The following is a 23,698-nucleotide window of genomic DNA, read 5'->3' as shown; positions in this document are numbered from 1 at the left end:
GTCTAAGCACACTCAATCATCTACTCTTTGAGTGCGTCGAACGCCACGCACCCTTAAAAAGAATCAAAGTCACTCGTCCGCAAGCACCCTGGATGAAAGACTTACAAATCAACGATCTACAGCAAAGCTGCCATGAGAAGCGCATCGCTGCTCATCGAACTCAATCAGACTCCGACTGGAACGAATTTCGTGACGCTCGCAATGCATTAAAAAGAAAGATAAAGCACACTAAAAAGACTTTCTACCGCAGACTTCTTTCATCGAAAAAACCAAAAGAAATCTGGAGGCTGATTCATCGAATTCTCAATCCAACAAAAAGTGTGATAAATATCCAACCATCCGTACTAAATGCACACTACCTATCCACGGCACCAAGAATCCTTGGATCGCAACCAACTTCCACTGAAGAAATCCAACATCTTCTTCGAAATTTCGTCACTGAGGTTGATCAGGAATTTGAGTTTCAACCCGTCACTTATGATCAAGTTGTCAAAGAGATAAAGAATCTTCGAAGTGACTGCTCTGTCGGGTATGACAATCTACCAGTATCGCTGATCAAACCTATCGCCGACCATCTAGCGTCACCACTAACTCACATCATAAACACAGGGATCGCTCAAACCACTTTCCATCAGCAATGGAAAATCGGTAAAGTAACACCGATTCCAAAAACTGAACAGTCCGTCACTCCTGACCAATTCAGACCCGTCACTGTTTTGCCTATCTTATCAAAACTTTACGAACGTTTAATGGCAAAGCAGATCGTTGAGTACATCGAAAGAAACCAGATATATCAACAAACCATGTCTGGTTTCCGCAAGCGTCATTCTACCGAAACGCTCCTAATGAAGATACGAGACGACATCATTGGTGCGATGAACAAAAGCGAAGTCACACTAGCCGCCTTTCTTGATTATTCCAAAGCCTTCGATACCGTCGATTACAAAACGCTACTGGTAAAACTACGAAAGATAGGCTTTTCGAACAGTGCTGCCATGCTTATGCTTTCGTACTTATGTAATCGTCGCCAATTCGTCCAGATTGACGACAAAAAATCTGACTACGGAACTGTATCGTTTGGGGTACCTCAAGGCTCTATACTTGACCAATTCTATTCAACCTTTATACCGTCGACCTACAAGATAACGTTGATGGTGGGAGTAAAAACCAGTATGCAGACGACACTACTATCTATGAACACTGTAAGACAGTAAACCTCCCAGCTTCAATCGTCAACTTAACACATCGTTTAAACCAACTTAGAGAATGGTCAAGCACTAATAATCTGGCGTTTAATAACAAAAAAACCAAAATCATGCTACTATCAACACTGAGAATGTCAAACCTTCACGATTTCATGAACCCCGATCACGCAACCTTTCATATCTATCACACAGACCAACTGATAGAACGAGTTACCGTTTATAAACTTCTTGGCATCCAATTCGATCAAAATCTAAATTGGCAAACTCATATCGATAAACTCTGTCAATCAGTTTACGCAAAATTATACGTGCTACGCTATCTTCGTCGTACAGCAACTTTTCGTCTGCGGAAGCAACTGGCCGAAGCCCTTCTTATATCGAAGTTACACTACTGTTGTTCATTGTTCTGGAACCTGCCACAAATCCAGTTGAAAAAACTTGATAAACTGCTATGCAGAATTGCAGCTTTTGTGACGCTGAGATATTCTACAATTGAAGGTTGTAGTACAGCTTGGTTGGTTACCGATCCAGCAGCAAATTAATTTTGAACTTTTGAAACTCGCACACAAATCGATTCACCAGGATGAGTTTCCATCGTACTTAAAAGGTTTTAAATTAAGAGTCGCTGGACGTAATACTCGTAATGTTGAGGAAGTTGAATCTAAATACGAGACTAATGTATCGGAAAAATTATTTGTTGGCAAGGCAAGTCGCCTTTTGAATGATACTCCAAAAGCGATCAGGGAAGAACCTGATCACAAAAAATTTCGCAATATTTAAAAAAAGTATTTATTAGATCGTAGTCTGGCAATATTTTATACACGTTATATCTAATTTTTTTTTCTACATTCGGCAACCTCACAGCAATCTATACATTAATTAATCTTATAGTTTTCTTCGTTCGAGTTAGCAGTTTTCAACTCTACAATTTCTCATCATGTTCAAGTCTTAGCAACGTTTTTCGGGTCGAGCTAGTTTTTATTTTGTTTTTTTTTCTTGGCATACCTCACGCACTTTCAAAATTTTTCCTATTTCAAGCCATTGTATTGTAGATTCTATGATCATGAGGTCTAGTGATTATATTATTAATATTTACCTTACAATATTTACTTGATATTTTAGTCTTGTGGTCTGATCAACACTGAAATTTTCGCAGGATTAGCCACTTCAATACTATTACAACTAACCGAACTTTTCCTAATTTACCACTACAACACTAACAAGCTATACTTTCTGTTTTTTTTCTGCAATTTTGCGAGCTCTGTCAGTATCCTTGAGTTTTGTTTTGTGTTTTGTGTTTTGTTTCTACAGTTTTACGGTTTTACAATCTGCAATTTTGCGAGCTCTGTCAGTATTCTTGAGTTTTTTTTTTTGTGTGTTTTTTTTTTTTGTTTCTACAGAATATTTTTTTCATAGAATATAATTATCTTTTTATTTAAATATGATTATTTTTACATAGGACGAATAGCTATTGTAAAATATGGAAGAGCCTGAAAGACAATTAATAAAAATAAAAAATAAAATTAAATTTTGATTGATTGAAATAAAATTCTTTTTTATAATAGAATACCAGTTGTTTACTTCGTACATTACGGTCCACAAACCATACTGTCGATTATTGTTCGTTATTGTGTAGTCTAAGTAGCCCTTATCAACCCTAAACTCCACATAGGAAAAAATACGGGTCCAGTTTATCGAGGAGGAAAGGCGTTAAAATTATGTTTCTATGAAAAAATCTATGCAGCTACTTCAGACATTTAACGGTTGATAGGCGTGTTATTATAAACTGCCCAGAGTTCACTGTACAAATAGTACAAGATTGTTCTTAATTTGTTCTTAGGTTATTGCGTCAAGGAATATTTTACCTTATTGAAGACTCCTCTACCGAAGTAATCTGCCACAACTGCAAAACCATCAGGTGCTTTTTCAATCTGTGGTAAAGAAATAAATGACAATATTTATTATGGGTATTATGCTTGGACTTTGTTCTACGAAATCTAACAAAGTTATCAATAATCGTTTGAAGTAAGCTCGTCACGCTAGGAAACCAAAGTTTGCCAGGTAGTCCGATAGAATTAGCTTTTACATATGGACAAAATCCCCAACCAGCTAAAACTTCGTAGATAAGTTGCTATTTGGATACTGAACCTCCTAAAACATGGGTGCAAAACGATGCAAAACGATACAAAGTTTTCTCTAACGGGGTTAGTCATAGATAAAGTGGACATTTTACATGGATAGCCCAGTATGTCGGATTTTTAGAAACTATTTCGATAGCTATCACAGGGTCAACAGCCAATCGGCTGACAATCTATGGATTGAACGGTGTATGAAAAAGGGGTTCAAACACTAATACCCAGGTCTCACGCTAACACCTAAAGTGTGATAGTAGTACCTGTTTATTAAATTGTTCATGGAGTTGAGTATTATTTTCTTGCGACCGTATGATGTCCATCACTTTCCTTCAAAGACAAATGAAGAGCCAATAATTAAGACAATCCTCTCATGCAAGCAGAAAAAAAATATATCACAATCACCTCGTCTAATTCGAACACTCTTAGTGAACACGTTTTTGTGGAGAGATTGACTAGTAAAATCTCTTTTGTAAAGATTTATGAGTTGAAAGAAGTAAGAAGGTTATTTCCGTTTATGGAATCATGGTTGATTGAGTCCATTAAGTTTCAAGCCCGAAGGGCTAGAGGCGAAACTTTAACCCTTCTCAGGCAAGAGAAATTGAAGTCACTCATTTCCCATCCAAAACGCACATAGAACACGCCGTAATCATGACGACGGATTGTATCTAACGGTTCCTTTGTTTTGGAAGACTACATTTTTTGAAATCCTAGCGATAGATTTTAGTTTCAATCCGGCGTTTGTGTAAAAACTACGTGCGGGTGTTCTGGATGGGAAATAAGTGGTTTCATTTCCCATCCAGGAGTCTCGCCTCTAGCCCTTCGGGCTTGAAACTCAATCTCAACCATTGAGTTATTATTCTATCGAATATTATAGGGAAATTTTGTTATGCTTACCTATTTTCAGGAGTGCAGACAGGACATTCGTTTTCACTCTCTGCGTAACTTTCAAAACATCTGAGGAGAATGGAATAAAAAAGAAGGGGTTAAAGGATCAAGTTTTCTCATGACGGAATGTTGTGAGGATCAATGTTGGATGGACAAAGGTGAAAAAATGTAAAACTGGGGGCAGGAATCTGGAAAAAAACTATATCTTAAAGAAAAATGACGTTGTGTAAGAGAGTAAGAGCTAACAATTTTCCTTTTCGAAAGTTCCCATATTAGAAAACGAAATTGTGCTTGGCACCCCTTTATTTCGAAATCGAGGTCTTGAACACAAATGAATTTTTATCTTCACTTACGCTTGATGGAAAGAATCACCACAGAGGAAATGAACGGCTGGAAGTTCCAATGGTCGAGAGCAAATCATACATTTCGAACTTTGGAAGATCTTTGCACTGAAAACAAAAACAGAATAAAGATCACCTGTTGAACTTGTTCAAAAGAGATTTATGCAGTGCGGGTAAAAGAGATAAAGAGCTTTGTTTTTACTTCCAAGTTTCCTTGTAATTCAAAACCTCCCAAAAATCATGTCAGAGATCATCTTAAGCGGCAGGAAGTTCCTGATACGAGCTATTTGGTTAAAAACCTCGTTGGATGGACCTCTTACTTCCAATCCAAATGTCTAAGGTTTAAAAGTGAGATCTTTAGCCAAATTTCGAAAAACGAAGACTTGAAAACAAGGAAGTTAGTAAAGTCTAATCATTTTTATACATTGCTCTTGAAGGAAAAAATTAAAACCTCGTTGGAAAGACAACTTTGAGCGGACTATTTTAAGCCTTTAAAATATTTAAATTATTTAGAGAATGAATATGAAAATTGAAGTAGCATTTTTTCTACTGGACCGAAAATTTTGTCAAACTTGGAACCAAGCCGATTTGGTTGAAATGGTTGAAATGGACTCACTTAATCCAAGAAAGATACGAAACTCAAAATTTTAGAAAAGTGTAAATTCAAGGTCTCGGATCTTTTTTTTTCTCTTTAATTTTGAAATATTTGAAATATCTTTATGTCTTGAAATAATCCGCTCAAAACTATTTTTCCAACCAGACTGTCAAGTTTTTTTGGAACGGACTTTAGATTCAATCCGTGATAGCGGTGCAAATCTTTCATTTTTCTTTATTTCTAAGAAAGGTTCTCCTCCAGCCCTTCTATGGCTTTAAACTTTTTCATGGAGAAAGTAACATCTAAAGAGAACAAAGCTGTCAGCATCCCTCTAATTCATTTCTTTGCAAGAGATGCGAATCGGCCTCAAAACCACGTCCGCTAAGAAAACTTTTTGAGATGGAGATCGTTGACGTCAAAATTTCAGATTTCAAATGATCGATCTTTTTTTGATCAAAATGGCTGGCAATTAATCAAAATCATCATCCGTGTTTTCTTCAAACGGTCTTCTAATACAAAACAGCAGTTCATCAAACATCTCCATTTCATGAGCCAAAGCAGATTTCTTTTTACTCCTGAAACAGCTGAAGAGTTTGGATTTCCTCCTCTCCTCTTCATCTTCCAACCGCTTTCTTGTATTCATCATTTGTTCCACCAAACAGCTGAAAGCTGACCTCTGCCTTTCTCGAATTTCTATGATAGCGGTGCAAATCTTTCATTTTTCTTTATTTCTAAGAAAGGTTCTCCTCCAGCCCTTCTATGGCTTTAAACTTTTTCATGGAGAAAGTAACATCTAAAGAGAACAAAGCTGTCAGCATCCCTCTAATTCATTTCTTTGCAAAAGATGCGAATCGGCCTCAAAACCACGTCCGCTAAGAAAACTTTTTGAGGTGGAGATCGTTGACGTCATTAAAATTTTAGTGATGAGGGACATTTTTGTACAGCTCAATAATTTGCTCTTTTTTTCAATTTTGGTCACCAAAGTTAAAGAAAAAGCATGACACCACAAGAAACTTTTTGCATCCCTTAAAAACTATCTATGAAAATGGAGAGAACCAGCGATATTTACCATGTTTGAAGTTCTTCGATTTGCGATCTCATTTTTTCCGTGTCTTCCCGATATTTTCGGATCATCCGTTCATCCTGTCAAAGGAGAAGAATTGTGAAAATAATGGAGTATATGAAACGATTACTTTAAACGACCATCCTTACATTGCTTTCTTCTTTATTTTAAGCTTCTCTTTTGAATTTCTTCCATATGATGAAAAAATCCAAAAACTGGAACGGATATGTTTAGATCAGGGGATTGTCAAGGCTGAAAAATGCTTGAAGGATGCTTATCCTAAGCAAAATTCTAGGGAATCCGTAAAAATCCAGTCAAAAACAGCAAAAATCGGAAAATGCAGGTTCAAGTAATGCTAGCATATACTTAAATCTTTGCCATATCTGATCCAATCATAAATATCTTTTGGAGTATCAAAAGTCACAGCCTTTTTTGTTTCTATTGCAGATTATAGTGAGACCAACTTTTCAATATTACCAAAGTCAGAACAAGTCAGGGGCGATAGAGAGATGGACCAGCGAATTGGCTTCAAACACATTCTATACTTTTTTCTTTTGACAAATTAAGCCCGAGAAAAAAAAAGAAATAATTATGTTAACAACGATATTTTCATTCTTTTTTCAGGCTAGACCTATACATCTTTGTCTCCTTGTCTTTATTTAAGTAGATTAGAAGAGGAAATTCTCAACATCAATACAAAAATAAAACATCATAATGTGACAAGGGAGGAGAGAAAAGCGATTGCTAGCTTGAGAAATGACAATTCTATTATTATAAAAGGGGCTGACAAAGGTTCGGGGATAGTGATCTGGGATAGGGAAGATTATCTTAAAGAGGCCGAGTCTCAGCTTAGTGACGAAAACGTCTAAGAGAGACTCGAGGATGATGCTGTCGGTCCTCTTGTTCAGACAATAAAATCCTGTCTAAACAAGATCAATGATAGAGGTGACATTTCTCATGAGACACTGGACTATTTTCTTCTCAACAATCCCAAGTTAGGTCGCTTTTATTTATTACCTAAAATTCACAAGCGGCTCTATTACGTTCCAGGTCGACCAGTGATTTCTAATTCTTCGTTTTACACGGAGAACATTTCGGCTTTTTTAGATTTTCATCTTCAACCACTGGCTCAAAAGGTTAAGTCATTTATAAAAGACACTAATGACTTTTTGAGGAAACTTTCTTCTCTTTCTTCATTGCCACAAGATGTTTTATTATGCACAGTAGACGTAGTTGGCCTATATCCTAACATTCCTCATGATGAAGGACTGCAGGCATTAAAACTCGCTCTGGATGAACGAGAAGACAAAAATATTTCGACTGAAAGTCTTCTCGATTTGGCTGATTGTGTACTCAAAAATAATGTTTTCGAGCACAATGGTAAAATTTACAAACAGAAGCGAGGAACAGCGATTGGGACAAAAATGGCCCCTTCGTATGCTATTCTATTTATGGACATGTTGGAAAAACGTTTATTGGACAATTTCCCTTTAAGCCTTTAGTCTGGTGGAGATACATCGACGATGTCTTTTTGCTTTGGGAACACGGGGAAGAGTCTTTAAACGAATTTCTGACATATCTGAATGCCGAGCATCCTTCTATCAAATTTACGGCAGACTTTTCCGACTCAGAAATCAATTTCTTGGATGTTAAGGTCAGTCGTAAAGGGGATAAGTTAGAGACCGACCTCTATGTAAAACCAACTGACACGCACCAATATCTTGATGCAACATCTTGCCATCCGGATCATTGTAAGACGTCTATACCATATAGTCAAACATTAAGGCTAAACCGTATCTGTTCGAAGCCCGAGTTGTTTGACAAAAGATGCGATGATTTGGAAAAGTGGCTACTCAAGCGAGGATATTGCCAGAGATTGGTGCGCAAGAAGGTGATACAGGGTCGGAAGTTCCATAGAAAGGATCTGTTACAGCAGGAAAAGAGTGCAAAGAAATATAAGCTCACTCTTATGATAACTTACCATCCTGCGTTCCGGAACCTTTATAGGATTGTAAGGAAGGCACGCTCTATTTTAGCTTTTGATAAAGTACACCAAAAGGTTTTCCAAGACGTGCCGTTAGTGGGCTTTCGCAAGGGGAAAAGTCTTAAAGATATGTTGGTTCGCGCGAAAGTCCCTACCTTGGGGGATGATAACAAAGGCCAGAGTGAACCATGTCTTGGAAAACGCTGTGGTGTTTGTCCTTCAGTTAAGAATACATCAGAGTTTGCTTCTAGGAATGGAAAGATATACAACATTCGTGGCTTATCTATGAACTGTAGCTCATCCAATGTTGTATACCTTCTTAGATGCAAAACCTGCGGTATTCAGTATGTCGGTAGTTGCACGACTCCTTTTAGAACTAGGTTCAGTAATTATAAATCGTGTAACAAATATCACAAGGACAAAACTGTGCCACAACAAGAACTTCACGAACATTTTGACCTACTTGGTCATTCCGGTTTTGCAGATTTTGAATACACTCTTATTGACCAGGGAAATAGCCTTGAAGATGTCAGGAAGAGAGAACGTTTTTGGCAATATAAACTTAATACGTTCCTTCCTCACGGGTTGAATGATCGTGAAGTTGTTGTTCCGGATTAGGCCATTTTTTGAACTCCTCAGTTTTCTGGGGATAACTGATGCTAGTATTGAGCTTATACTGCGGTCATTTGGTTATGACCGGTCGTTTTTGGGAGAACGCCCTTCTTTGGACTGCTTGGTATGACCTACGGGCATGCCTACAGCACAGATGTGTGCTCTACTAGTATCAGGTGTTCCCATGTTTTGTTCCGTAATTTCTTTTTGTTTTGCTTTTTGTCCTGAATAAACCAGAAGGGGACACGAGCATTTAATTTTCCGTTTTAATTTCCACTGCGTTTACTGTGCTAATTCGAAACCTTTTTTGTTAAAAATTTTTTTAGTTTTATTGTTTTCGACGATTATTCCCCACGGGGTTGTTTTCATCAATTTTATTGTACTGTTTTAACGTTGTAAATATATCGCTACGCACCTATTTTTATTAAATCTTTTTAACATTTTCTTTGTTTTATTCCCTATAGAATTTTTTCCTTTGTTCATTAGAATTTTTTATTTCTCGCCTTTTTTTTACGCATCACTGATTTTTGTAGCATTTAAAAATGTGTTAACGCTTGTGCAGTATTATATCTGATGAAGTTCTGAAAATAGAACGAAATATCGTAAAAAACAAACTGTGTTGATTTTACTTTTTTGTTCACTCATCTTTGTCTCCTATCTCGTATCTGATAAAAAACAAGCCTACTGATAAAAACATCTGCAGTCCGTAATGTGAGGAATTATTTATGACATCAACATATCCAAATATTCTTTCAGATCAATAGTGAGACTTAGCAGGCTAAGCATTTGAAGTTTTGGTGAAAAATATCGGAAAACTTGCTTGGTGGCTTAAAGTGGTCAAAGGTGTCAGCGTTACAAACTAGGGGTTCACGGTTCGAATCCCCGCTCCTGCCAATGTTTCCTTTAGTTCATACCGAGCGTGCCAAAAATAAGTTACCCTCTTTGATTTGATATTGTAGGCAGTAGAAAAGAGATTTTTCAAAGATTGTTTCAGAATCATTCAGAGGAAAGCCTAACTTAAAATTTGGTGTATTACTTTTAAATTTTACTTTATTGGTTTAAAAGTTATGCTCAAAAACCTAAAATATCAATTTTAAAAAATGTCATAAAGGTAAAAAACGAGAGTATTAAATTGATTGTAATGAATAGAGACACAAAACGATTTTATGCATCAGGAAAAAATGTATTTCCATTATGTAAAAAAACACTTATTTACAAGGTTAAGCATCCCTGTAAATACAGGGCGAATCAAGATGAGCTGCAACAGTTCAAACGAGGCATTTTTCTCAAAACTTTCACCTTCTCCACCTCAACGATGATGCACACACAGAAAACTTTCGGAAACTCTTGGAAAGATGTTGAAAATTTTGTGGGGGTTGAGGCATTATCTGCATCTTGTTTATGCCCAAGGGAAAAACAGAAGTCAAAAAAATCAATAGAGATAAAGAAAACATAAAGAGTGTTACAAGGAGCAATGCTTTGTACTTTTAAATGTTTTGGTAAAAGAAGTCCTTTCTCTCATAAATTGATACCCTTGTTTTTAGCCTTTTTTTAATACTTTTTTAAATTGACATTTTAGGTTTTTGAACAAAAATTTTGAACCAATAAAGTAAAATTAAAAAGTAATAAATCAAATTTTAAGTTAGGCTTTCCTCTGAATGATTCCGAAACAATCATTGAAAAATCTTTCCGCTACTGCCTGCAATATCATATCAAAGAGGGTAACTTATTTGTGGCACACCCGGTAGATAGCTGAGCCATTTTTTTTTTTTTTTTTTTTTTTTTTTTTTTTATCTATAGTATGATTTTTATCTATAGTAGTTTTTTTTTATCTATAGTATTATCTATAGTATAGCTGAGCCATCAAGCCGACTGTCCGTGGACCCCGTGAAAACAATCGAAAGACTTACCAAAGTCCTACATCACTGGGCTATTCATGTAAAATATCGACTCTATACCTAGATCCAAAAAAATTGACGATGTTTTTGTTTGTCCTTCTTATTTTTCAAAATGAGATTGTGTAAACTTTCGTTTTAGATATAATAGGAAGCTCGAGAGTTTGTTTGCGATCAGCCATTCATATAATTGTTAAGTAATTTTACTTTATAAAAATTTTCTGTTTGTTTTTTGGGACACACTGTATAAAAAAAGAAAGGACAAGGAAAGACACTACAATAATTATATTTAGTTCTTTTTTAAAAGCTTATTATATTTCTAAAATAATAAAATATACGCCAAAACACATATAATGAGATTTGAAATTGAGAAACGCATCTACAGAAAAACACCACCATTTTTATTGCCCTTGAAGAGCATGGTCTTCTTCAACACAATGACCCGAAATATCGGTGAAATAACGTGCCCTGAATCAACGCAACTCTTTTTCATCCGTATTCAAAATCTTTGGTTAGGTATAGTTTGACATTATTTGGAGCAAATCGTGGTACTGCTTCTCGGACAAAATTTCAGATTTCGATTGATCGATCCTTCCTGGGTGAAAATGGCTGGCAATTAATCAAAATCACCATCCGTGTTTTCTTCAAACGGTCTTCTGATACAAAATAACAGTTCATCAAGCATCTCCATTTCATGCGCCAAAGCAGATTTCTTCTTACTCCTGAAACAACTGAAGAGTTTGCGTTTTCTCCTCTCCTCTTCATCTTCTAACCGCTTTCTATTGTTCATCATTTGTTCCACCAAACAGCTGAAAGCTGACCTCTGCCGTTCTCGAATTTCTAAAGCATCTGCAAGTCTTTTAGCCAACGCGCGATGCTTCGTAGCCATACGACAAATAGAAGCATTCAAGTCTTCTATCTTCCTTTCGTAGTTTTTATCCATCAGTCTACTCATCTGTTTTGTTCGCAATGCTTCTGATTCCGCGCTTTGAAGAAAGTGCTCCAGTTCTGCAATACGATGATCGCGAAGGTTGATTCGACGTTGCATCTGATTCACTGTGTAAACCATAGCCTCACTGTCCACCTGAAGATCTGCAATACGTCGATTCTTTTGAGTAATAGTGGTCTGCATTTCTTCATTGACTCTGCGACTCGCTCCCAGGCCTCGCTGCAGCGTTTCAATGTTGGTATGTGCATCGCTAAGATTTTTCTCATGTTCTTCTATAATTAACTTGAAACATTTCTCTTGCGTTTCGTACGAATCTATCAGCTCTGCAGATTTTTTGATTGCGTTTTTCTGGTCTTCAATAGTGAGAAGCAAATCTTCAACATTTTGCTTGGATTTCTCCAGCTCCACGCTGCTCTTCCTATGCGCAGTTTTATAGAATTCAGCGTCATTTCTATGTTTTCCCACTTCTTGTTGAAGAGAAATGACATTTTCAAATAAGGAGGTCTGTTCGTCACCAGGCTTCTCATCCCGAAGGTGGTTGAGTTCTTGTTGTTGCAGATTGATAACTTCATCCTTGGAATCCAGAATTGATCGCAGCTTCTCAATTTCTTGCAGAAGTTGTTGGTTCTCGTAGGACTAGAGAAAGAATAGCGTCGAGTTTATCAAGTGGAAAGCGGAAAGCAAAAAAACATGAATATTAAATCTTACGATTTCAATAATTTCAGCCGGGTTTTCGTAAAACAACGGCGGGCTTTAAGTATAATTGATGATTTAAAAACAAATCTTTTATGTCCGAAAAACCTGGCTTGTATGGCGATTGGAATAATGTATAGTGCTATAATGCATAAAAATTCATGTCACCTACGGTGACAGATAATTAAGATAATTGTATGTGTGTACTTACCAAGGGGTTCCCTCCATAAGATTGTCCTTGTCCTTCTACTTCTTGTGCGCCCATTGTTATGAGAAGTGAGATTAATTTATATTGAATTGAAGCAAAATACACTCTAACAAATAATAGTAGCCGCAATAATCCACTCGCTTGACGTTTTCCACCAATTATTAAAATTTTCATTGCCATTCAACTTAGTCCAATCAGATATTGCAGCAAAAATAGAAAACTTGTCGTCAAAGAAAAAATATTTGACGTCAACAAACAAATAAAAGGTATAAAATATGTCGTTCTTTATTGTCATTTTTTCGTTTTTTGTCGTTTTATTGTCGTTTTTTGTCGTTTTTATTCGTTTCTCGTTTTCTACGTTCTTTCATAGTCTCTTTATGGTGGTCTCATTTTGGCACTTCCACTCCCTCATTTGTAAAAAAAAGAGAACGCACCTTAGCGATTTGTTCATTTTCTTGTTGTAAACGTCGGATAATGTAGTCCTGTGTAAGAGAAAGGAAAATGAACGTTTTAGCTTAAATTTTTGTAGCCTTTTCAAATGATTGGAATAATTAGGATAGAAATGCTCGATGGAAATTTAGGATGCTTTACATGTGCATACTTAAATCACCCGACCGAGGGTCTTTTCTCGAAACAGAGTTTCCAATTTCACTCGAAAATGCCAATATTTAACGTAAAATTTTCAAAATCCAGAATTTCTCATGTTCTAAGGCTGTGAATTTGAAAACAAACAAGGACGTTATTCAATGAGACTCGACGTAAGGGGTCAAGTAAAAATACTACTTTGTGCAAATGGACACAAAGTGAAAGTTGAATATAAGAAGTAAACAAGTGATACTATTGCCCTCCACCGTGACATTTTCATCTTAAAAAAAAACTAATAAAAATAATATGGCTAAGAACATTGATCTATGCTTATAAATAGCGATTCTTATAGATAAAGATTCGTTTTTTGAGCCGAAAAAATTTTTCTGTGAAAATCTGCTTCAGCCATCCTATACCATCATCAATGATGACCCTAATGACCCTACTTTCATGCAAAAAAGTCACATTTTGGCCACCACCATTTTGCGCCTTTGTATCAAAAATCAAAAGATTCCTATGATTCAATCCTGAGAAAAGTTGGTAACAGATGAACGGACGGACGAACAAACACAGGTTAATTTTAAGGACCTCTACCCCCACCGGGGTAGGTCCAAAAAGGAGATACAACGTAAATCTGTCAAACCTTGACGACACCTAACGTAGCGGTGGAGTTATGCGCTAACGTCTCAATCACATGCAGAGGCGACATCAAATTGATTTTATCAATGTCTGTGTTGAAGAAACGTAGCGTTAAGGAAATGACTAGATTTGAAGGGTGAATCGACAAGGAATGTATCCAGAAAGGTCTGTATCAGCAGTAACAATAACCTTGATGTGAACAGTAATTGAACCCATAGCCATCGTAATGTACCTAGATAAAACCTTTACTTTTAAAATCTTACATCCTTCCTTTTCACGAGTAATACATGCCCTCAGAAAATGAGTGCGTAAATGAAATTTAGTTTTCAAACAACTAGTGAACCTCATGTAAACGATTTATTGTAGAAAAGATACGATTTAAGACGTCGATGATATGACTTTTGCATGCTTCTTCTTTGCTGGCGAAATATGCCAGTGCTTGACTCCATAAACTCGCATCTTTCACCCTGAAAGGGAAAATGAATCAGATTTGGTTTAATTCTTTTACCATTTTTTAGGTACTCTTCTACATAAAAATTGAATTAAGATAACAACTGAGACATCAGTCAGGGATTTTTCTAAGCACTTTTTTATGTCCGTATACCGGCCAAAATATTCAATCCAAAATATAAAAGATATTTTCTAGCAAAATTAAACTTGTTTGTTGTTTACAAACAAAATAATTAAAAATCTATAATAATTATCTACATATTCAAAATATTTTTGGGAGCTTCGCCCTCTGAACACCAACCAAAACCCCCAAAACGACCCCAGCTCAAAGTGCTTAGAAATCCCTGATCAGTCTATCAATAGACTTGCTTTCCTGGAACCCATTTTGTTGGGCTTATTGCTCAGGTTTCTTCCGTCTCGTCCAAATAAGTTTCCACCAAAATACAAAGCAACCGTTACAAGACTCACCCATAGTTTTTACAATCCTCGATGATAGCATCGTAGTCTTCATGGTCCATATGATATCGTAAAATAAGTTGGTAACTAACAATAACAAAAGTAATGGACGTTCATTTAACAAAGTTACTTAATGGACACCTTAATTTGATTGGTTAAAACTATTTGCCATGAACCGGACCTCTTCATTTCTCTTTTGACGGCCACATGAATTGAGATTTTTTTTTTAAACATTATTTTGAAACTGCTAAAACACATGATTAGTAGAATACAGTACTTACGATTTTGCTTTTTCGTATAAGAATAAAATCCCTCTCTTGAAGTTATGCATTTGTGATAGCACCATAGCATGGTCTAGGTCGTATTTCGCCTGAAAGTTTTAAGCAAAATGTTTATTGGTTGATGATGAAGTAAAGATTTTGGGTTGTAGGGTTGGTTGATAAACTTTAGTTACAAATGGGCCATTCCATTTCACATCCATAAAATGGGGGTATGGGGGTAGACGAACATTTCAAGGGGGTCCCAAAAAAAGAAATTCCAGGGAGGGGTTTAATTAATTCTTTTGCATATTTCCGGATAATATTTGGCCTGAAAAGGTTCGGCCATCACCCCTCTCCATCCCACCAGCCCGATTTCCATTAGGATTTTAAAACACATAATAGATCTACAGTACAGAGCTTAATACTAATCCGATGGACATTTCTGTTGGTCTTCTTGATCCAAGAAAAACATTTGATATGAGTTTTAAGAAACAAACGCTTCTCAGTCCGTGCACCAATCATTGTTGGATTGGATGTTGTAATGTGAAAAGTAACGGTGATCAGGTTACCTGTGCGTTTGTGAGCAATGATAAAGCTTTATTTTCTTCTACAGCTCCTTTCTGCAAAGATAAAGTGAAAAAACAGTCAAAGGATATTTAAAGAGAGAATATATTTTACCGATGTTGGAAATTAAAGAATACACATTAGCCAATAAAATAGCACACTCATTTTCTCGATAATATCCATACGTCTACTTTATTCACTCCATGGCTTGAAAATCGACTCATACTTTTCTCACCTTTTTTTGAAATATTTAGCTGGGATTTTCTCTTCCTCATTTGATCTTAGGATTGCCAAAGTTGAGCCTCGTATTCTTATAAAATGAGTTTAGTTTCCGCCCTAAAGTATACATACCTCGTATTCTTTGTTACTATTAGCAACAGAGGCGTCGTGTAAATAGAGTTCTAGCAACGTGTTGTATGTGACGTTAGAGCAATCGTTCCGCTCCTAATAAAAAGATTTTACAGAATATATATGTCCAAATATATCTTAACTTTTATCATCAGTAGCAGGCGTGATGCATAAGCTCCGTTCAAAAAAGGTTTTTACCGAACCTTTTCAACACGCGAAGACAGTAGTGTACAAACAAGAAGCCTGTTGGCTTGAAGGCCCAGCGAAAAGTAACGTGATGATAAAGAGCGTGCAAAACAGCAAATCTATGACCCTGTTGACATGGATCAAAGTGAAGACAGGGAAAATTTTTCCAAAATCGCCACTGTACTTCTCATTGGTTAGACGCTTGAAATTTTATTTCTATTTCTATTATTAGTTGCAGGAGGCTGTAGAGGCCTATTCTCGCAACTATAGACGCTTACTAATGAGCGTCCCGTCAGCACCTTGAACTAACTACCCAATTCCCCTCACATGGCATGGGTTGACCCGGGCGAAGGAACGTTCACTTGCCAAGTGAACTGCCGTGAGTGGGAATCGAACCCTGGCCTCCTGCACAGAAGCCAAGGTCAACTACCACTATACCACGGCACCATATTGAATGGTCTCCTACCAACCGGCGCAAGTTCACCCCGTTGAATACTCTCAGGTACCGTGAGATTGGGTAACTTGCATCAGTGGAGGCTAACATAACATGCATAACATACATAGCCCTCAAATGAAAGACCTGGTTGGTCATTAAAATACAACTACGCAGCTCCGCTCGCAGCTCTACTACTTTAATCGTAGAAATTTTAGCGAGATTAATTTTAGCGCATATTAGCGAGTCAGGAAAATCTTGATTTTTTTTGGATTTATTTTAGCGAATCACGATTTCAAAAAATTTCGCGTGGATAAATTTTAGCGAATACTCGTCTGGCAAAAATTTCGCGTGGATTAATTTTAGCGAGGGCAATGATTTTGAGGAAAAAATAATGTTTATTAATACAAAAATCAATATAGTCACATGTCTTTGTAACACAATTCTTGACTAAGAACAGAAAAACTTGGAAATTTACTATTTTTTGAAAAAAATATGAAAATGATAACAAAATGATAAATAAGGAAGAAAAAACATACTGGATTTATTTTAGCGAATCAGCTTTTCGAAAAATTTCGCGCGGATAAATTTTAGCGATCTCTCAATTCGGTGCGTTTTAGCGAGATTTATTTTAGCAAAAATAGGGAAAACTCGCTAAAACGCTAAAATTAGTCTCGCTAAAATTTCTACGATTAAAGTATACCATTTTTGTTTTGATTCAATTTTGTATTTTAATGACCAGCCAGGTGTTTAATTTGAGGGCTATGCATGTTAGCCTCCACTGATGCAAGTTACCCAATCTCACGGTACCTAATAGTTGGGGGGTTTGGAATAAGCGGGTGAGGCTGGAAAAAATCTCAAAACTTAATAAGCGGGGGGGGGGTGGTGGAATAAAAATGTCCTAGGTGGAAAATTTCCATAAATTATGCGCACCCACAGAAAAATATTTAAAAAAACCCGCGAATATATAGTGAGTGGGCGCTTTTTAACCAATTAGGTGCACTCACATAATCAGGAATATCCCTGCAGGCATGTTACTTGGACCGGACAGTAAACCAGAAAAATGATCTTTAAAAAACTAGACGATAAAATAGTTTACGGTCTGCATATCAAGGCTAATAAAATTCAAGAGATTTAATGTGAGTTAACAGTTAATGTGAGTGATAGATCCAGAAATGACCATTTTCACTATTCATGAGAAATGTTTCAATCTAGTTCAAATTTACCCATGAGCTGCATTTTAGTGTCAATTAACAGATTCCAGAATCAGTTTATACTTTAAATAATTATGTGAGTCGAGTTTGAAAAATCAAGCCACCGATCGTTTAATGCGACAGATCCAGAAATGACCATTTTATTCAATATATGTGTAGAATCATGAAAAAAGTCCCAATCTTGTTCAAATTTACACATGAGCTGCATTTTAGTCTCCATTAACATGATTCCATAATCAGCTTATTTGAAATAATTCTGTGTCGAGTTTGACAAATCAAGCCACCAATCGTCAAACGAGACAGATCCAGAAATAACCATTTTCACGCGTAGCATCATGGAAAAAGTTCCAATCTTGTTCCAATTTACACATGGGCTCCATTTTAGTGTCCATTACCAAATTCCAGAATCAATTTACTTGAAACAATTATGTGTTGAGTTTGAAAATCATACCACGTCCCACCACTGCTGACCACCGTTATCTTGTTAACAGCCTGGAACAGCGACAGATCCAGAAGTGACTGTTTTCTTATGTAGCATCAAGAAAAAAGTTCCAATCTTATTCAATTTTACACATCAGCTGCATTTCAGTTTATTTATTTCTATATCAGAAGCCATTATTTCCTAAAAATTATAAAGTCTTTTTGAAAACAAGAAACTAAAAATGAAAGTGATTTAAATTAAGGTAGAATTTTCACTCATAAAACTTTATGAAAACTTGAGCAAAGACTATAAGGTATGGCAGAATGTTGAAAAAAGGTTTATAAAGAAAAATAATTACAAAATTTCTTTGGTTTGAAAGTCTCTTGACCACTAAAGCAAAGAAAATGTTCAAGAAAGTATGAATCAACCTCCTCGCTTCGACTGCCATCTTGTTTTGTTTTGAAAATTGTTTTGAAGGAGCGCGGAATCAGAAAATATATCTTTTATAGCCAGTATCCGACTTTAGCAAGCTTTTCCCTCTCCAGACGGCAAAATTAAAAAGTGTGTTACTGGTTTTAAGCGCCGTTTCTACCAAAACGGACAGACAGATACACGGACGGAAAAGTGCTAATGAAAGGCCCTATTGCTAGCGCTGGGCCAATAAGACTTCAGAATGTTGGATGAACATACTTTGACCATATGTTGCAGAAATTCTTTCAGTTTAGGTCTTTGATGGACAAAAATGTGAATGAAATCATCAGGGTGTGACCGCTCAATGCGACGAGGTGGTGTCACACTCTCTAAAGGAAAAAAAAACAAAACAAACGTCAATAACAATAAAGAAAAAGGGTGTTCAAGACAATGCAGCATAAAAAACACGTGGAAGGCAATGCACTTTCAGAATAAAAAGAACAATTGTCTACTGACCCATATTGATTGTACCAGATACCAGGGATGCACCGATATTGGAAGTAGTACCTGAATGAAATAACAAATGTCAGATGAGAGATGGAGAATGCAAGAATAAATAGCATAACATTCATTGGGAATTTCCCGTTAACCGTCATTACTACATAAGACCGCATAAATAAGAAAGCTTAAATTGTCAACGCTTACCATTTGTAGTTGAAGGTGCTACGTCTTGCTCTATAAAAAGATTACGGAAACTTCTTAAGAATATTGTTCACACATTAACTGACTTTTTCAGCAATATTTCAATTGCTTGAAGCAAATATTAAAATTTCTTTCGGAAATGCTGCAAACATTTGCCAGTAAAAAATGCCTATCCTTAACAAATAGGGAAGCAATTCTCGAAATGAAAATCGATCTCTTGAAGGACATACAAGATGAAGAGTGTCCTTATCAGCCCTGCGTACTTATTTGACCCGATCAATTTACCCAGCAAAATCATTTGTGGTTCAAATTGAAAGAAAAGTAGGCAAAAGGGAAGTTTCCTACTGAATTCTTTACTGACTCCTTTGGCATAAAGCTTTCCCGTCTCAAGAGGGAGGAATGAGATAAAAAAATATAAAACAAACTTTCAGCTTTCTTTTTGACTTCAATTGGTCGATAATCAGTGCACAGTTGCTTGAGAAATTCTGTTGTTTCGTCGGGCACGCTTTCCATCAAAAGTTTCCCATAGGATTTTAAGTTGGCTTCAGCCTGATGAATAAAATATAGAAAGAGTGAATGTTAAACAGTACTTTAAACAGCAGTCCTCAAGAGAAAGAAGAGAAGTAGTTTGCTTTCTCGCAGTCTCGGTAGAATTTCAAATACTACTAACGAGAATTGGTCACTTAGATGTCGGCATCAATAAAGTATGCATTTATAGCATGAAAATGACACATAACAGCCTTAACATGTCTAGATAATGTTAAAAAGATCTGGTCTAGCAAGACAAACCTCTAGGAATTTCAGTCGTTTCATATAGTTCAGTGCTTTGGCGTAATCCTTATTATCTTCCAGTTGAATTTTGAGATACCTTGAAAAACAAAAAAGCTAAATTTAGAATTTGCTTAAAATTTAAAGCAAGAAGTCTCCAAAAATATCAATTTAAAAACTGAAATCAACTTCCAGAAGAGACACTTATAATATAAAACCCTTTGGTTTGTGTAAGACCCCATAAGATAAATATTCCTTGAGATTAATACTGAATTGAGAGTGAAACAATAGCAAATACCATTCGTGTTGGTCGAATTTTTCAGCAAGTTCCAGTGCATGTTCAAAATAATTAGCTTGTCGACAAACTCTTATAGCTGTTTCTACGTCAAAATTTAATTCATTGTCCGTCTAAATACAAAAAGAAAGAAAACTATATAGTTAGTATCAATCACCAATTTCAAATAACTTCAGAGGACCACAGGTTGTTAGGTGTCTCAAGCCATAGAAATTGGACATCTTTTTAGATTTATTTTGAAAGTTACTTGAATAGAAGGATTCCTCGCGTATCTTACGTGTATAAAGTCGTTCAGTTTTTCAACTGATTTCAATTTGGTGTAGCAGTTTAAGAGTAGTGTTGTGTGATCTGTGTTTGCCAAACCCTTCTCGTGAAGTGCCTGAAAGAAGAAAGTATCTAACTTAATTCCTTTTCTAAAGTACAATGTATTCCGAACATTTTGATGAGGGAGGTCGCACCCCTGAAGAGTTATACTGGCCTAAAGAGAGACTTCATAGGAATTTTCCAACTTCAAACTCAAAGAGGGAGAATGATTTATACCAGTTAAGAAAGCATGAAATTCCAAGTGATAAAGTATATGATATGAACTATTTGATTCAGGTCCTTACTAAAGTATAAAACAGGTAAAAGATGTTCTTTTTTATAATGTTGAAAGGGGGCGCACCTCTTATGCTGATAATAGAATTTCTCAAAATTTGTTCTCGCTTGTCAGGAATTTGTTCTTTCCTTTGTTTGACAATACTGTGTAAGCAAATGGTAGGAGATTTGCTAAATTATGTCCTTTAAGATTTTTTTGATAAAAAGTCTTTAAATCTACCTGCAAATATTCTGTTAGATTGTGGATACGTTGAGCGTCTAGAAACTAAAACAAAACAAAGAAATGGAGATTTATTTCTCAAGGAAAGCCAGCCAATAGTGTATGGCGGGAAGGTTAATGGCACACTTCTCAATGCGAACCGATTGTTGAATAATAATCCTAAATCCTAAGCATATGCAATAAATCCAGACCCCCTGAGAGTCGGTCATCTCTGTGTCAAATTTCTGCCGTTCGTCGCCATTTAGAGGAGTATATCACTGCAATTCTATAAAAAACATGTTATTACCTTTCGTATAACGTAAGACGGTTCTAAATGACCAATGGTTCTGATGTATTGTTGAATTGCTCCATCATGATTACCTTTGCTGGAATGATTGGGGATTAAAACTTGTTTAATTTCAAACAATGGAGGTTTCTCATGTTTTACATAATATCCACCATTATGGAGTGATTCAAACATTTGCTTCAATAATGAAATTACTTAACTTGAGAAAAGGTTCAAAAACCTCTATAAAACAATACATAAATGAAACAGTAAAACACTATAAAGCATCTAATTATGAAAAGAAGATCGAACGCATCGATTTGATAGCAGTCATCCCAACTTTTTTTCTTAAGCGAGACAATAGTAGAACAAAAGACAATAGAATTCTGAAACATTTTTACCTGTATAAATGATCTCCATATTGTCTGAAAATTTCAATCAATCCATCAGAATAATGTTGAGATTTAGCAAGGCTGCAAAAGAAAAAAGAAGGAAGTAGTGCCAGTGGCCTGGAAACTTTCAAAATATGCATAATGTTTCAAAAAAAGGGGAAAACTGATTTATAAAAATTGAAGTGAATATACCTTATAGCCATATCGTACATATTCTTTCTGAAAAGTGTTTCCAGTTTTGTTTGTGTGTCTTTTTCTTCGAGTTGGAAAACCTACACAAAGATATTATAAAAGTTTTATACAGAATACAGTTAGAAGCCAAAATGGCGGGTTGGGTAAAATAATTTCAGCAACAAATCAAGGTCCAACTATTAGACCATTTTCTTCAACATAATGTTAAAGTCTCGATATACTGGTATTAATCCAAACCTTTCCATCACCAGTGACCACATGAAGTGAGCCCCATTCTCCTAATACTGCAATGACATCAGGAAAAGGTGCTGAATAAGCTAAAAAGAAGAATGGAATCTTTTCATGTGGCTGATCAAAAATTTGTTTTTGCTTACTCCCCAGTGTTTTTTCCCTTTTAGTAAAAATATATCTTTCATCCTCAAAAGTTAGTTCCAACTTTGTTCTCACTCAATTTTTTCCTTGCACAAATAAGTCCCCTAATGTTAGAAAAAACATACTCTTTATAAGTTCCAAATAAACAAAGGGGTTAGAAAATTTTCAAAATTTCAATCAACAGGGGGGGGCAAATAAGCGCCAGGGGGTCAGAAATTGCACTTCTGAAAACCCAAAAATAAGGTAAATATAGGCTAAAATTAGGCTATTAAGAGAAAAATAAGGGACCTTTTCTTTAAAAGCTGAAAATATTCTCGAAAATTAATGGGGGGGGGGCTACTAATAAGGTCTGAAGGGGTTGGAAAATTTTCAAGAAATTAACAAGCGAGGGTTTATTTGGAACCTAAGAGTAAGCAATATTTTCATGAAGGAAAATCATATCTTTGCTTACCAATGAATTTATTTTCAATGTCATAAATTGATAAAACATTCATCCCCATAGCAGTTCTTAAATTAAATAAAAAAGAGAAAGATAAGTACTATATGCATTATGAAAGCCATGAAATAAGTATTTCTTCAGAAATTGGAAATCTTTTTGAATGGATTGTGCATTATCTTAAAAAAATATTAGTTTATCAATTAGAAAAGAACTTCTTTTCACTTTAAAACTAAAGTCATAATTAACTCCAACTTTTGTTTTGAATTACGAGTATGAAAAGTAAAGATACCCTGAAGTTCTTGGTAATTGTTTCATCTCTTTGCTGACAACAACAAGGTAGCCACGGAACCAACAGATCATCTTCTTTTCACCTACAAAATGATCATCATTATCAAATCATTGCTACCATAATATAACACACTGGTAAGTTTGCATATGTGCATTGGAAATACATTGAAATCGGAAAGACTTTTCAGGAAATCATTATTTGGATGTGAATTTTTGATAATTTAAGTAGTCAAAGAATAAAAGAGATACTCATGATTGAGACATTCTACTGTATTGCAAAACAGCATTATCCAAAGCATTCCTACCTTCAAATGCAAAACAGGGACCCATGCTGTCTGTATGGAAGAAATACAATGCCTAAAAAAATGTCAGAATTAGATTGTTTCCACAAAGTATACTCCTAGTGCTAAATTATGATCAAAGAATCCTTCATATGATAGAATGCATTTTGCAAGATGAAGAATCAAGTGAGGATTTAGCGGGAAACATTGAAATTGCAGAATTATCACTTTTTACATTGCAGTTAGTAAACTACAGAAACTACAAAATGTTAAATTATATTTTTCATAAGGAACTTCCTTTGATTTTAGATAACTTTCAGCAAGTTCCTTGCTTCAAATTGCTAATATTTGTTGG

General features: G+C 35.7%; 2 protein-coding genes across 2 annotated transcripts in view; both read right to left on the bottom strand.

Annotated features, from left to right (window-relative positions):
* The window catches only part of LOC136817354 (vacuolar protein sorting-associated protein 11 homolog), a 34,616-nt gene that overhangs the window by 2,222 nt on the left and 8,696 nt on the right, over positions 1-23,698 (bottom strand). Inside the window, exons 10-36 of the mRNA XM_067073695.1 lie at positions 23,368-23,419; positions 23,064-23,145; positions 22,787-22,842; positions 22,201-22,280; positions 21,964-22,043; positions 21,781-21,852; positions 21,401-21,479; positions 21,115-21,159; positions 20,575-20,676; positions 20,301-20,410; positions 20,024-20,102; positions 19,660-19,783; positions 19,238-19,267; positions 19,049-19,099; positions 18,812-18,921; positions 15,871-15,963; positions 15,525-15,575; positions 14,977-15,065; positions 14,708-14,782; positions 14,165-14,256; positions 13,794-13,879; positions 13,000-13,047; positions 6,231-6,304; positions 4,579-4,674; positions 4,235-4,294; positions 3,601-3,667; positions 3,071-3,136 (exon numbers count right to left, since the gene is read on the bottom strand). Coding sequence (XP_066929796.1) covers positions 3,071-3,136; positions 3,601-3,667; positions 4,235-4,294; positions 4,579-4,674; positions 6,231-6,304; positions 13,000-13,047; positions 13,794-13,879; positions 14,165-14,256; positions 14,708-14,782; positions 14,977-15,065; positions 15,525-15,575; positions 15,871-15,963; positions 18,812-18,921; positions 19,049-19,099; positions 19,238-19,267; positions 19,660-19,783; positions 20,024-20,102; positions 20,301-20,410; positions 20,575-20,676; positions 21,115-21,159; positions 21,401-21,479; positions 21,781-21,852; positions 21,964-22,043; positions 22,201-22,280; positions 22,787-22,842; positions 23,064-23,145; positions 23,368-23,419 — 2,049 coding nt within the window. The remainder of the gene's footprint in view (positions 1-3,070; positions 3,137-3,600; positions 3,668-4,234; positions 4,295-4,578; positions 4,675-6,230; positions 6,305-12,999; positions 13,048-13,793; positions 13,880-14,164; positions 14,257-14,707; positions 14,783-14,976; positions 15,066-15,524; positions 15,576-15,870; positions 15,964-18,811; positions 18,922-19,048; positions 19,100-19,237; positions 19,268-19,659; positions 19,784-20,023; positions 20,103-20,300; positions 20,411-20,574; positions 20,677-21,114; positions 21,160-21,400; positions 21,480-21,780; positions 21,853-21,963; positions 22,044-22,200; positions 22,281-22,786; positions 22,843-23,063; positions 23,146-23,367; positions 23,420-23,698) is intronic.
* On the bottom strand, positions 11,332-12,713 carry LOC136817234 (myosin heavy chain, clone 203-like). The gene is made up of 2 exons (XM_067073570.1): positions 12,569-12,713; positions 11,332-12,300 (listed from the first exon to the last, which is right to left on the bottom strand). Exons 1-2 carry the CDS (start codon positions 12,620-12,622, stop codon positions 11,332-11,334), a joined length of 1,023 nt encoding a protein of 340 aa, XP_066929671.1. The 5' UTR covers positions 12,623-12,713.

The sequence above is a fragment of the Clytia hemisphaerica genome, unplaced genomic scaffold, assembly GCF_902728285.1.
Source record: "Clytia hemisphaerica strain Z4C2 unplaced genomic scaffold, Clytia hemisphaerica genome assembly, whole genome shotgun sequence".
In the NCBI taxonomy this organism is placed as follows: domain Eukaryota; kingdom Metazoa; phylum Cnidaria; class Hydrozoa; order Leptothecata; family Clytiidae; genus Clytia; species Clytia hemisphaerica.
Note: the sequence above shows the minus strand (reverse complement) of the source record. Positions and strands in the feature narration are given on the sequence as shown.

Coding starts and splice junctions, on each gene's coding strand:
- LOC136817234 (XM_067073570.1), bottom strand. CDS start 12,622: ATGGGCGCACAAGAAGTAGAAGGACAAGGACAATCTTATGGAGGGAAC. Junction 12,301..12,568: donor CTTATGGAGGGAACCCCTTG/GTAAGTACACAC, acceptor TTCTTTCTCTAG/TCCTACGAGAACCAACAACT.